Here is a 14,813-nt window from a genome sequence, read left to right on the forward strand (position 1 = left end):
TTTAACTTAGTAAATTATAAGTTAACTTTAACGGTGGAATTTTTTCTTATAATTTTTTTTTTTAAATGTCAAGTGTGTCCCTGCATATTAGACTTTCTTTTCGCTATAGTAAATACTTTTCTTTAATATTGTTTAATTAGCAACTTAGAAGTGTTAAGTACCATTTCAAAGAATGATACGTCCCAGATAACAAAATAAGGTTTATTTTGAAAGTACCATCTTAAAGATTGACGCTAGTAGAAACTATTTAACTTACTAAATTATAAGTTAACTTTAACGGTGGAATTTTTTCTTATAATTTTTTTTTTTTTAAATGTCAAGTGCGTCTCTGCATACTAGACTTTCTTTTCGCCACAGTAAATACTTTTCTTTAATACTACTTAATTAACAACTGAGCTAAGTGTTAAGTACCATTTCAAAGAATGATACGTCCCAGATAGCAAAATAAGGTTTATTTTGAAAGTACCATCTTAAAGATTGACGCTAGTAGAAACTATTTAACTTACTAAATTATAAGTTAACTTTAACGGTGCAATTTTTTCTTATAATTTTTTCTTTTTAAATGTCAAGTGCGTCTCTGCATATTAGACTTTCTTTTCGCCATAGTAAATACTTTTCTTCATTGCTTATTTAACAACTGAGAAGTGTTAAGTACCATTTCAAAGAATGATACGTCCCAGATAGTGAAATAAGGTTTATTTTCACCCAGCAAAAACCTTTTAATGTAAACCTAAAAAGGTTTGTTATGCGGTTTACGGGTAAACCTCCTGATCTTAAAACGAGATCTCCGACAATCTGCTCTATTCTACGCACATTATCCTAATCCAAAACCTTGGAAAACAACCTTCGATATAAAAACCTTAAATCAAGGTTGATTTAGGGTTTTCAAACGTGAAAAAATCCTTGAATAAAGCTAGTCTCAAGTTAAAAACAATCTTAAATCTAGGAAATTATAAGGTTTCTTTTCGTAAAGTCTTGCATGCTCAGCTAAAATCCACCGTTTTATGAAATTTTAATGGATCGCTAGTGTGACGTCATCGCTAGTGTGACGTCAGCTTAAACGTCATTATGTATCTAAGTGACCACTTTACCGAAGTGACAATACTTTTTAAAAAAAGTTTTAAAAAAACAATTTTTAATCCTTTTAGGATGAAAGGTTTGAAACTGCAATATTTTTGCTTTATTGAAAAAAAAAAGGTTTTTAGCACAAAAATTTTTTTGACAGTAAAAAAAAAAATTCCGACACAAGGTTATATGTTTTTGGGAGTGTAGAAACTACTTATTTTAGAAAATTGAAATTTTTTCAGTGCGAATTTTTCGAATAAATTTTCAAGTGGCCATTGCTTTATTTGCATGCTCGACGTTTTCGCCATATTACACACTTTTTAAAAAATATTTATAATCAGCCTTATATTAGTTCAGGAAGTCGAAAAAAACAACAGCACTTATATTCAACTGATCATTTCGATCGTATAAAAAATTCTAATTAATTCTAAAAATTCTGCTAGGCTAGTAAACAATGATGTATTAATTACCACTATATGGTGTTCAATCATCAGTGTTTATCAATTAATGCTTATCAATTCAGTGCTCATCAATTAAACTGAAGTTACCTGAAAAAATTACTTTAATTTTTTCCTAAATTTGAATTTTTATAATTACATGTTCAGTAATCTATTCTCAATAATTTTATACAATTAGAAATACAGATTATTGTATTATTAATGTGTGTAAATATCATAATTACTAACAAATTTATCCTTACATCACCTATATTTCTTTATGCATGCATGGCATTAATTATGCTTTTATCAATTACCTTGATTTCTTAATTTTAATTATACAGTGCTAAAAACTCTGTAATATATTTCTTAAATACTGTAAAAAATCCATGTATTTTACAGCAAACTGTCAGCAACAGGTGTGAAATTTACTAAGTTGCTGTTTTAAATAATGTCATAAGTACTTCAGTACACTGATGTAAGTTCCGTAACTTGCTCACAGTGCGCAGAACAGTCACGCTCAAAATAAATTTAGAAAAAAATAAAATTGAAATCCTTATTTAATTCTTATGAGACTTATAATTAAACAATAAATTAAGAAAAAAGAAGGGAAGAAAAAAAAAACTCAAATATTTTTTTATTATTCTAGTAAAAAAAAATTGTGAGCTAATATAACTTTCTAGCTCCAGTTTTTTACATGAAACTGTAAAAAAATTTATGATAAATAATTAAAGAAAAATAATTTAATAAATTGTTGCAGATAATATTATTAAGGAAGGGTTAATTATTGTGAGTTTGTTAAATTTAAAAAAGAAAACTTACTATTTAATATTTAACATTGATTGACTTTCGTTAATACAAATTCATAAATCATAATAAATTATTATTATTTTTTTTTTTGCAGAATATATACATAGGAAAAAATCTATATACCTGTCAAAAAATAAAGAAATAAAATTACATAAAAAAGTAAGTATAAATAAATAAAGAAAAATAATTTAATAAATTGTTGCTTTTAAATATGTCCCTTAATGATACCACAGATAATATTATTAAGGAAAGGCTAATTAGGGAGTTTGTTAAATTTAAAAAGGAAAACTTACTATTTAATATTTAGCATTGATTGACTTTCCTTAATATAAATTCATAAATCATAATAAAAAAAAAATTCTTTTTGCTGAATATATACCTTAGAAAAATCTATAAACCTGTCAAAAAATAAAGAAATAAAATTGCATAACAAATTAATGATAAATAAATATAGAAAAATAATTCAATAAATTGCTGCTTTTAAATATGTCCCTTAATGATACCACAGATAATATTATTAAGGAAGGGTTAATTATTGTGAGTTTGTTAAATTTAAAAAGGAAAACTAACTATTTAATATTTAACATTGATTGACTTCCGTTAATATAAATTTATAAATAATAATAAAATTTTTTTTTTTGCAGAATATATACCTAAAAAAAAGCAATATACCTGTCAAAAAATAAAGAAATAAAATTGCATTTTGTGGTAGGAAAAACTACGAAAAGCGAAAAAAGTGTCCTACTTTTTCCTTTTCTTTGCCAAAAAGAAGTTAACAAAATTTACGAAAGTAAAATCTGAAGGGAAATAAAAAAGAAAAAAATTATATATAAATAGGAAAAAAAAATTTTTTTTTTACATCCGCCCTTAGCAAAAAAATATCGAAACCCAAAATACAAAAATAAAATTCGCTCCTCCCCATTCGGCAAGTGGTGGAACTCCGGCAAAGCGCATCGATAGCGTTACCACGTGACTTCTGTGTTTATTGTCGGCAGTTACATCAACGGCGGCGGTTCGTGTAGTTAGGTTCCTTCTTCTATAATACTTTTCTTGCCTTTTGTTTTTAAAACATCCTATCCCTTTCTCTAACTGCTTGTAGAAGACTTGTGTGATTATGTCATAATGTGTACGTTTCATCATCGAGGGATTTCGTGTTATCACTAGCGAAAGCGACTTGGTAACACTAGTGACCTACTTTCGAGAAAGCTCGCCGTTTTAACCCACTTTTCTGCGCCTGCTCACTGCGTCTGAAAGTGAAGTTTTTTCAGGGCTGGCTTTACCTACCCTAAAACGCTACGGAAGGAAGAACGCTAAGCCTTGTCCTTGATCTCCACCGGCTATTCTGACCTGTGGTTCACAAAGTTGCGAAAATAAAGAAACGCAAAGATATTTTGTTGTGTGAAGGTTGACCGCTACGATTATTGATGTTAACGATTTCTGATGCATCTTATGGATGATCGTAATTGCTTCCGCGAGCAATAATTGCTGCCGGGTGGTGTTTTGTTATAGAAAGTGAATCGTGATCGGCCCAGGCGTGGAACGGGAAGTGATGTTAGTTGACGGTGGACCCAATGTATCGTCCGCCAGCGATATGAACAGCGACTCGACCACCACCACGGTGGCGGCCGTGACACAAGGGCAAGATGACCATTCCCTTGAAATTACAGGTCAGTAGCTCTTATTACTATTGTTCTTCATTAGTATAGTTGTTCCCTATTTCTATGCTCTTGATTTCATGTATATTGCAATATTATCGGTATGATTTAATGCGTAATTATTCAAAACAAGATGTTCAATATATTTTTACAGGTATTACGAAACAATATTGGTATGATTTAATGAGTAATTATTCGAAACAAGATGATCAATATTTTTTGAACAGGGATTATGCAACAATATCGGTATGATTTAATGAGTAATTATTCAAAACAAGATGATCAATATATTTTTGCAGGGATTATGCAACAATATCGGTATGATTTAATGAGTAATTATTCGAAACAATATGATCAATATATTTTTAACAAGGATTATGCAACAATATTGATATGATTTAATAATTATTCGAAAAAAGGTGATCAATATATATATTTACAAGGATTATGCAACAATATCGGTATGATTTAATAATTATTCGAAACAAGATGATCAATATATATATATACAGGGATTTATGCAACAATATTGGTAAGATTTAATGCGTAATTATTCGTATAAAGATGATCAATATATATATTTACAGGGATTTATGCAACAATATTGGTATGATTTAATGCGTAATTTTTTGCAAACTAAATGATCAATGAATATTAACAGTAATTATGCAACATTATCGATATGATTTAATTCGTAATTATATTAAACAAAATGATCAACGTATGGTTGATTCGGCAACATTATCGTTATAATTGAATACGATAATATTCTAAAATTAAATGATCAATATATTTTTGCAGTGATTACGCAACATCGGTAGTATGTGATACGTAATTGTTTGAAAACAAAATGGCCAGTATATATTTTTAGTGTTCATCAAATATTTCAATTTGAGAAATAACTATCTGATATATTGGAGGTCTAATTTTATGATGTTATAGTAATGTATTGCGGTACATATTTTTCTCGCCAAATTTGGCGGTATTTAAATAATTCGTCATAATGTTATCCCAGTTTAAAAATCATCTATTATATTGATATTATGTACTTTCAATACTGAATTATTGATCATATGGTGCATCATTTCCGTGATTTCAGCCATATTTTTTTGACAAAAATCTTAAAAAGTTTTTAAAGTCGTGGTTTGGTTATTTGAAACATTCCAACTTTTTGTCCTATTCAATTGATCTTATACAACATAGTATAGTCGGTAGGGTTACGGAGATAATTGTTTGAAGATACTTTAAAAGCTTTATTACTTAGTTTTGCAAAGTAGACTATTATAAATATATGGTCCAATAAATAACTACTACTCCTACATTGTTTGATTGTTTTGATCTTTAACACTTGCCTTCATTAATGTTGGACTGAGTGAGGTAAGATTGTAGTTATGAATCGTAGTAGTACACGTTTTCTCGCCAAATTTGGCGATGTAAAATTATTCTTTGTTAAAACTTGTTTAACATTTTTAACTGTCTACGACAAGAAGAAGAAAAAAAAAAAAAAAACGCTTAAAAAAATCTCGATAACATGATAATGAATTTCATACAGGATTATTAAACAGGTCATATTATTAGGTTATGTGAACAAAAAGTCATCAATTTGCTATGCTTTATCAGATAAAAATAAATATAAGATAACATTACCAATTAACAACAAATTTTAGCTAAATAATTTAAAAACGTTAAGTCTAGAATTGTCACTCCTCTTATATGATTTAATGTATTTTAAAAAGAAAATTTCAGGAAAAAAGCCACGCTTTTATTAGATTTTAAATATGTATAAAATCTCATCTGCAATTAGCTTTATTATTTACAAATAGTTATTAACAAATAGTAGACATTCTAGTTGTAGAAAAAGAAGTTTAAATTCTAATATTTATTTATGTTATCTTTAACTTAAAACAAAAGAGAAGGATAAGTTATTATGGAAGTTAGAATCTTTTACCATTTTATGACTAAAATTCTTATCGATAATTCTGTTTAAAAAGTTATATCGTGTTATAATTTGGATTTTATACTGTTGTATAACTTGAAAGCAGCCTTCAAAATATCTATTTAAATATTATGGAAACTGAAATAATTATTGGGCTTTTATTTAAAAATTTCATTAAGTCTGTTAAAAAATTTCCTGAAGAGATAATGACTCTCAATTAAAGCGAAGCAATAAAAGTAAAAATATAATGAAATACAATGGAATATAATGTAAAATTCTTTTTCTTCTGTAAAAAACACTGGGGTTTATAACACTAATATTTATTTTAAGATAATATCAATTGCATGAGAATCGCTGATGTCCACTTTTTGAAGAGGACGAGTCTCTAAATTTCACACACACTGCTAAACATATGCGAAAAGACTTATTTTTTATTTGTGTTCATCCTTATTGAATTTAAATCTATGATTCATGAAAATCTTCTTTATTTGTCCGAAATATTGAGGAGGATATAATAACCACTGCCCACCTCCCTAAGGATGGCACCCATGTCTTACAGTAGTAGGGATGTACAACCTGTGGCCCGCTGACTGTTAATGTGCAGGCCACGGGAGCTTCTGAATGCAATTAAAATATTTATTTTAATGTGGTTTTTGTTTAAAATATTTAATTCAAATTTATATTACTTTATAAAATGTATATATTTTTTTTGCATATTCATTCTGTAAGCTTCCTTTTGGTGAAAATTTATATCACCCCCCCTGCCAATATTTATATATGATAAATTAATTATTTTGAAAAAGTTTTTAAAAAAATATCAGTTTTTTTAGTTTTAAATAATTAAAAGTATTTAATTTTCTGAAAATAAGTGACTAAGCACTGATAAAAATATTTAGTGCTTAGAACACTAATGTTTATTCAAAATATATATTTGCAGCTAACATGACTGGTGAAAGTGGCCCTTCACTCAAAAAGGTTGTGCACTCCTATCCTATAGTCAGTAACATACTTTCATGCTAGCCTAGATTCATGTCGAAGTGTGTGCACAACCTTTCTGAGTGAAGGGCCACTTGCACAGCCAGTTGACTAATGAAGGACTGCACACATATTTAATCATATTGGTGGCCAATCACTATTATCCTAGATATTTTTTATCCTAGCACTAGTGTTTTAAGAATTTAATTTTTTTATCAGCTAACTTATATTTGCGAAAAAATTAAATGCTTTCAATTATATTAGAATTCATTCAAAAATGAAAAAAACTGATCCTTTTTAAAATCATTTTTCCCTTTTTGTTAATTTATATATATTTTGTATATATATTCTATTTTGTTTCAAGAAATTTTTTGAGTGCTCCTCACACTATTGTATTGATATATTTTGCTTTGGCTATATTGATACAATATTAGAAAGCACTCTTTTTTGCAGATATAATTGTGTGAGCTGATGTCCTTTTTTTTATATCCTTTATTATATCCTTTTTTTTGGATTTTTATGTATAGATATTTTAAAATTTCATTTATATTTTTTCATATATATATATATTATTTGGAAAAAGAAATATAAAATATTAATTCTACAAAAAAAAAGAAGGAAAAAACTGTAATGTTCACAGAATGATAGTGTAAAGCAAATTACCAACCTTCATATTTTAATGAGCTGTATAAATTTTAATTTTTTAATTAAAGAAAATTTATTGAGTTAAACTAAAACCAAAAATTAAAATAAAACCATTATAGTGCTAAGTAAGATTCAATATTTATTTGGTACTATATTTCAGATTCTATTTCTTGAATTGATAGAGGCTTTATGAATTTGAAATAAAAAACGTGTTCATTTCGGTTTTTTGCGTAAAAAAAAAAAAAAAAAAAAAAAAAATTAAGCTTCTAAAAAATTTAAAACAAAAATAAATTATAAACTGTGATCAGTTTTAAAAATTCGTGTTCTCCTTCACTTCTCGAATTTTTCAGGTTGCAATAACATTGTATAATAACTACCAAAAAAATGACGGAAAAATAACAGTGAATTATGCGCAAATAAATTGTATCAGAAAGTGATTGATTATCTGACTTAAGAAACTCTTTTGTCGCGATAACATTGAAGTTCAAGTAATGGGATCCGCCAAATCGCGGGGAAAAACATCGCAAGAATTAAAAAAAATAATAAAACACTTAAATTTACGATGAAATCAGCACAAATAAAGCGTATCAATAAGTAATTAATTTAAATGCGTGATTTGAAAGTGGCATGTCATAATAAAATTCGAAATGTTTAAAACAACGAGAGCAAAACTGCCGATCTCAAAAACTGTCGAAAAAATTATTGAAAAATAACTACGATTTGTGATAAAATCGGCAAAATAAAAAAGCACGTCAAATAGTGATAATATAAATATGCGATTTGAAACTCTCGTATCGTAATTAATGTCGTAGTTAAAAATCAAGAAGCAAAGCAATAAGTGTCTTTAAAAAACTCTTTAGATTTATGATGAAATCGGCACAAATTAAGAACGTTTTACAACTCACGAGTCTTAATAAATGATTTTAAAAACCACGTGGAAATTTGTATTTATAATTGCCCAAAAAACGATCGAAACATCACTCGGATTTGTGATATAATCGGCAAAAGTAAAACATGCCAGAAAGGGATTACTCAGATTCGAAATTCGCTTATTGAAATATTGGGATTTTTAAAGTCACTCAAAATTTCATAGCAACTGTTATAAATAACCGTAAAGAAAATGATAAAAAAATACAACGTGAATTTATAAAGGAATCTGTGGAAATTGAACGCATCAAAAAGTAATGACTCAAATGTGCATTTCAAAATTTTAAATTTTTATTTTTCTAAAAAAAAAAAAAAAAAATTCCATTGTGTTTAGAAGCTCTAGAGGGCCGCAATAGTCAACGGGCCGCAGGTTGTGGACCGTATACCAGAGTAAAATATTTATGTTTGTTTATTTATTACTATACATAGACATATGAATTTAGTGAAAATTTTCGCTATTTTTTTTCTATTTAAAGTAAAAATATCCATTGCGTTTAGAAGCTTTCGCGGGCCGCACATCAATAGTCGATGGTCCGCAGGTTGTGCCCTCGTTTACTAGAGTAAAATACTTACGTTTATTTATTTATTACTGTACATACATATATTAATTGTTTTAAATTCGACTAAAAAAAAATTTACACATACACTGATTTCGTGATAATCATTCTCAGTTTTCGTCTGTTTTAACCAGTTTTTTACAAGCTTAACCTTACACTAGTTTTTATTAGTTCTAAATTTTCATAACATTAAAATAAAAAGTAATTATGTATGGATGCCATTGAAATTCCTCGCAAATTTTAAAAATTATCTATATACCTAGTTTCTAATATAATTCTTGGATAAATTAATTAAAAAAATGGGAGATAAAAATGTCTCTATGAATTATATTGCTTTATATTCGAGTTCACAGAAAAGTTTAATGAAGTTGTGGCAGTGTTCATAATTTAGATTATTCGTGTTTAGCTATTCATAAAAGATAAAGAAAGATTTTGACATTGACATAAAAAGATAAGGACTTTTATATAGAAAACAGATCAGTTTCTCCATGAGTTTAAGTGGCTAGAAGACACTTGTATGTGTCATATCAATGTATAAAATATTTTTAAGTTTACAAAATTATGAATGTAATAATTTTTATGTGTAAAAAAAATTCTTTTTTTAAAAAAAAAATATTTCTCTTATTTAAGTCTGTTTAATAATAATAATAAAACAACAGAATGATCTAGTTTTTAACATGTACAGATAAATTTAAAAAAAAGTTTCTTTCAATCATCTATTAAAAAGAAAACTAGTATGATTACTTAATTGATAACTTTTGCCTAAGGATTGAAAGCACATTTATTTAAATTCATAATAAATTTTATGAAAATTTACGGAATCCTTTGAATTAATAAAATAATATTTATATGAACCAGTACCTACAAAGCTCTCAAAATGCGTAGATATTTATTTAAGCAAATAAATCTTATTGTTAACCTTTTAAAACATATTAAATTTTACTTTTATTTGAATGGTACTTTATTACGAAATAAAATTAGTTAAGGCTTAATAGTTCTATTCATAATTCTTTAAAGCACATAAAAGTCTAATTTAAGTTAAATAAAATTTTTAAGAGAAATTTATGTACAAAATAGATTAAAAAATTTTTTTCAGTACATAGAAGTTTAAATTATAAATTTGTGCACCTTTCCTTACTGCTCTAAAATATTTTGCATATAGCTATTAAAATTTTAAATCGTCTGAATATTCTTTTAAAATTATCGTCTGAAAATTCTTTTAAAATTATGTATACTAAATTAACCAAACAATTATTTCATAATATATTAGATTTTATTATAGTAACTTTTAATATTTTCCTCTAACAATAGCCATTTTTTAATTTAACCCGTAATTAGTAAACCGTAAAGTAACCGTTAATTGTAAAGCAACCCTCATGACATTTTTCTTTAAATGACATTTTTCTTCATGACATTTTTCTTTAAAAAGGGTGAATACCCCTTATTTAATGTTATCTTTATTTTTCTAAAAGTGATAAATACCGCTATTCCATTTTTAAAGCAATTCTAAATTCTTTCTATGCATGGCCTATCCATACATTTTCATTATTTTAAACGCTCTAAAGCTTAAATCTAATTTACGTGACCGGCCGTCGAAACTGGTTTCGTTCTTCCAGAATGTTCGAACATTGGTTTTATTCAAATGAATGGATAATCTCAGATAAGAAGGGCGATATTTGTTCTATGTAGTTTATCAGACGAGATTTTAAAGGCTGTTATTAGAATAATGCTCTATGGATCAATTTCTCACCCGCCCATATGTAAGTCCTTGACGACCTATCGTTTGACATTGGCGAGTTTTAGCTTTTTCCTTCCATACTTTTCGCCACAACCGTTAGTTGATGATCCTACCCTTTTTTTTTATTCGGGAAGGGGAAATTTTTCGCTTTTCTTTTTCATTTCTTCCGTTCCTAAAACGGGAAGCGAATTCCTTCTGAGGGGAGTACTACTTCCTATATTTTCGAAATCAAACGATTTTATTGGAATATTTTATAGTTTTACCGTTGTTCTGTATTTTTTACTTTAATTTATTATTATGATTTTATTTTGGCTGCGATAAGAGGTTTTTAGATATAAAGTATACTTATTTATTTATTTATTTAATAGCTTTTAGCTAGCTATATTTCATGAAAATTTTGAATTTTGTTATGAAGGTCAAGGAAGTTTCGATAAATTTTTTTTGCACATCTGGTGTTTAAAAAATGTTTGCCTCATCTTTGCCTGACATACGACTGCGAAGGATGCATGCTGCATATTTGTAAGCTTAATACTGCTGCTATAACCGAGCCCCCTCCTCTCTCCTCCCCTTGAATCGTCCTTAACGAAGGTTATCTTTTTTATTTTAGTTGAAAAAAGAAAAAATTAATTTCTTATTTCATTTACCACGTTATGCTTATTTTTACAACTATTATTTAAATATTGTAATTTTAATATTTTTAGATTTCGCTTCGCCAATTTATTATTTCATTTGAGTATTTTCCTTTCTTCGATATCAATCAATCGCTGTGTCGTAAATGCGTCTTTTGTGATGTGATAATTTTTTTTAAAAGGTGTGAAGCACCATTTTGGTCAGGTTCTAGACTCAGAAATATTACCGATATTTGCTGAATAATCGAGGTTTGGCATATATCTTCCCGTTCAATAATATATCCCCACCCATTAGGGAAAATTCATTTACTTATGCATACTAACAGGGTTGGTTGGTTTAAACCAATGTGGTTTAAACAATTATTTTTCTTTTTTAAAACTGAGATAATTTTTTTAAAAGAAAAATCTTTTTAAGTACTTTACTTTCTATTATTTATATAAATACTTCTAGTTTCAAAATGAAAAAAAAAAGTAAATTTTATGATAAAAATCTTTTTAATCTTGAGTTAAGTAGCTAATCTGAGTTTGTGTTGCTCTAAATAATCATTTGCTCAAACTTAGATAAAATGAAAAAACTTTCTGCGATCGCAAAATCTCAATTAAGAAACTTTCTGCAAGCATTGATTAACTCTACTTTCAATCGTTTGGTTGCCATCTCATTTTGGCGAAATTTGTTTGAAAATCACTTTTTTTTTTTTAGAAAAGAAAAGCTTAGAACTCTATATTGATTTATATCATAGGAATGAGTTCGGTAAAAAAAAAAAACCCAGAAAAAACTGAAAATAGAAATACGAAAATGTTGTGTGCAAAACATATTTAAATAATTGAAGCATATTCAAAATTTTCAATTATTCTTTTTTATCATGTTAGAAGGCTTATGCAACGAAAGTGGGCATTTTTTTGATTGTTTATTGATAATATTAATTTATATATGAAAAAGTACCGTATTTACACGATTTTTATTGGCACGATTTTAAAAAGTTAATGATTACACTTTATAATAGCTTAATAAATTTTTATTTAAAACAAAAACTATTGTTTTGCCCTTTAAAAAAAAAGAGAAAAAAACATGTTTAAAAGAACAAACAAACAAATAAAAACGTGTTCCAAACAGAAGTCGAAAACAAGATTCACATTCGAATTAAAATATATTGGTTTAGATATAGGCATAAAAATATTCGCAATATTAATTGGTAAACTGTGAGCTCGCAAAAACATTTTATTAGAAATATTGTAGCATCCTGCATGTTCATACACGTATGTTCTGCGCAAGCTCTGTTAATAGCAGGATTGTTCTGTAGTAAATGCGCTGCGCTGAACTTACGTAATTGTGCTGGAGGCAACATGAAAGTAGGAATATTTAAATGGTATTTTCAGTTTTCAAACAAAAAAAAATTCTTAAAGTCATTGTAATCGGGAGACAGATAAATATAAAATACAATTGTAATTATCTCAATAAATAATTATTACGATCTATAATCACAAATAGTTATGGGTCCCGCAGTGGACTGATCGTTAAGACACGTTTCCCAGCAGATCACCGAAGTTATGCATCACTGCGGTCAGTGTGCAGATGGGTGACCACTTGGATCAGTCTCCGTAGGGACCGAGGGTGTGCGGTATTGGTCCTCGTTAAACTGTTCTACCGTAAAGTGCTCGAATTCGCGTGCAGGTCGTCGGGCTACCGAAGCGGGGGTGCCATCTCCTCTGCAGATTATCATCCTCAGGGATGTTTCCCAGACCGTCGCCAATAGCCCATTGTGCAGCTCTAGTGCGACGTAAATGAACTACAACAACAACAACTATAACAGGGGTTTCCAACTTGAGGCCGGGGGCCGCAATTAAAAACACCAGTCAAATGGTGGGCCGCAACTTATCAAAATTTTATATAGGACTCTTTTATGTTTGAAGGAACATTAAATATTACTGTCAGATTTAATATAGGGGTTCTATAGGTTATATTATAGGTATAGGGTTAATATAGGGCAGTAAATAGGGGTTCGTTAAATCGGGCTTCGACTATATATATATTTTTTTTTTCTTTTGAAGTTGATTATAAAGTGAAAGTTCTGAGAGTTTCTTGCCGTTGTCGTTTTTTTTTTATTATTATTTAGTGTTAAATTTGTCGTTTTTTTATTATTATTATTTAGCTTTAAATGACGTTATAAGTTCGAAATAAATTTAAAATCATGGTGGCTCTATTTAACTTAAAGAATTTCAGACAAAATGTAGGAATTCATACCAAATATAGAAATTAGTTAAAAACAAGAGTTTTTTGTTTGCGTTACTTTTATAAAAAAATAAATAAATAAACTAGCTAAATCACCTCTTTTTGAACGAGGTGAATTTTAAAAAAATCAAACTGTTTCGAACGTATACTACGAAATGCACGCAGATTTGACAGTATGACACAATTGAAAAGTTTAGGGGAAGAACCAGGTAAATGACATTTTATTTGGTATTTATGAATCAATGAAAAAAAAAGAGTCATTACATCAATAAATGGTATGTTTAGATCAGGGGTTTCCAACTTACATGAAGCCGGGGCCAGTCAATTGGCGGGCCGCAACTTCATCAAAACTTTATATAGGACTCTTTTATGTTCGAAGGAACATTAAATATTACTGTCAGAGTCTTATAAAGTTGCACGAAACAAAAGTATTGAATTACTAATTAAAATAAGAAGTAGATTTTTACCTGAGAAAAAAATTTTTTTGCACCGTTGGTATGTTAAATTTCACAGAAACGAAGAAATTAGGTTTTTTTTTTTTTAAAGAAAGAAAAGTATTTTAAATCCATATAGATTTTTTTACAAAAATTGTCCGCAAAAAAAAAAATGACAACTAATGTATTTTAGTTCACGGGTCACAAAAAAGGCTTCGCGGGCCTGATGTGGCCCCCCAGTTGGTAACCACTGCTCTATAATTAAAGCTGTCCCCAAAACAATTAAATTTCGAAATATGGTTTTTATAATATTTTATGCTCATAATATTTATTTATTTTGAAAAAGTAGAGGCAGGGGAACTAGGAACAAAATTCGGGAATTTCGCTAGTGGCCAGTTGTAGCGCATTTTTATCAGTGGCCAATTTTTAAAACACGCAGCAACTTTTTCAGAAATTAAAAAGTTTAAACGCATTAGTTTTTTTTGAAGAAAAAAAAATCAGAATTCATTACCGTTTTTATTTATTTTAAGCATACGTTTTTAAAAAAATTTTATGTAATGTAACTTTACTATGCTTTTAAAAAAGTCCATATGGCCCTAATGGATGGGAGTCACCTGAATGATTTTTTCTTATTCGATTTCGAAATTGTTCCATTTTGCCATTTTCTTTCTCTGTGTTCATTATTGAAGCTGTAATTTTGACCATAAGAGGAAAAAAATCTCGATTTCGCAAAGGAATTCTTTCTTGATGCCTTGGCTCGGCCCGGCGTTGGACA

At 28.2% G+C, this 14,813-nt stretch overlaps 1 protein-coding gene across 3 annotated transcripts in view; it reads left to right on the forward strand.

Annotated features, from left to right (window-relative positions):
* The first annotated feature begins 3,169 nt into the window (after positions 1-3,169).
* ftz-f1 (ftz transcription factor 1) overlaps positions 3,170-14,813 on the forward strand; it is a 191,122-nt gene continuing 179,478 nt past the window's right edge. For 2 of the 3 annotated variants that reach the window (XM_016053025.5, XM_087158831.1), the window contains exon 1: positions 3,170-3,979. In XM_016053025.5, the coding sequence (XP_015908511.1) occupies positions 3,862-3,979 (118 nt within the window). In that variant the 5' untranslated portion in view covers positions 3,170-3,861. The remainder of the gene's footprint in view (positions 3,980-14,813) is intronic. The other variant, XM_087158832.1, reaches the window with a different exon arrangement.

This window comes from Parasteatoda tepidariorum, chromosome 3 (genome assembly GCF_982258835.1).
Source record: "Parasteatoda tepidariorum strain Cologne lab strain chromosome 3, Ptep-v5.0, whole genome shotgun sequence".
Taxonomy (NCBI): Eukaryota; Metazoa; Arthropoda; class Arachnida; order Araneae; family Theridiidae; genus Parasteatoda; species Parasteatoda tepidariorum.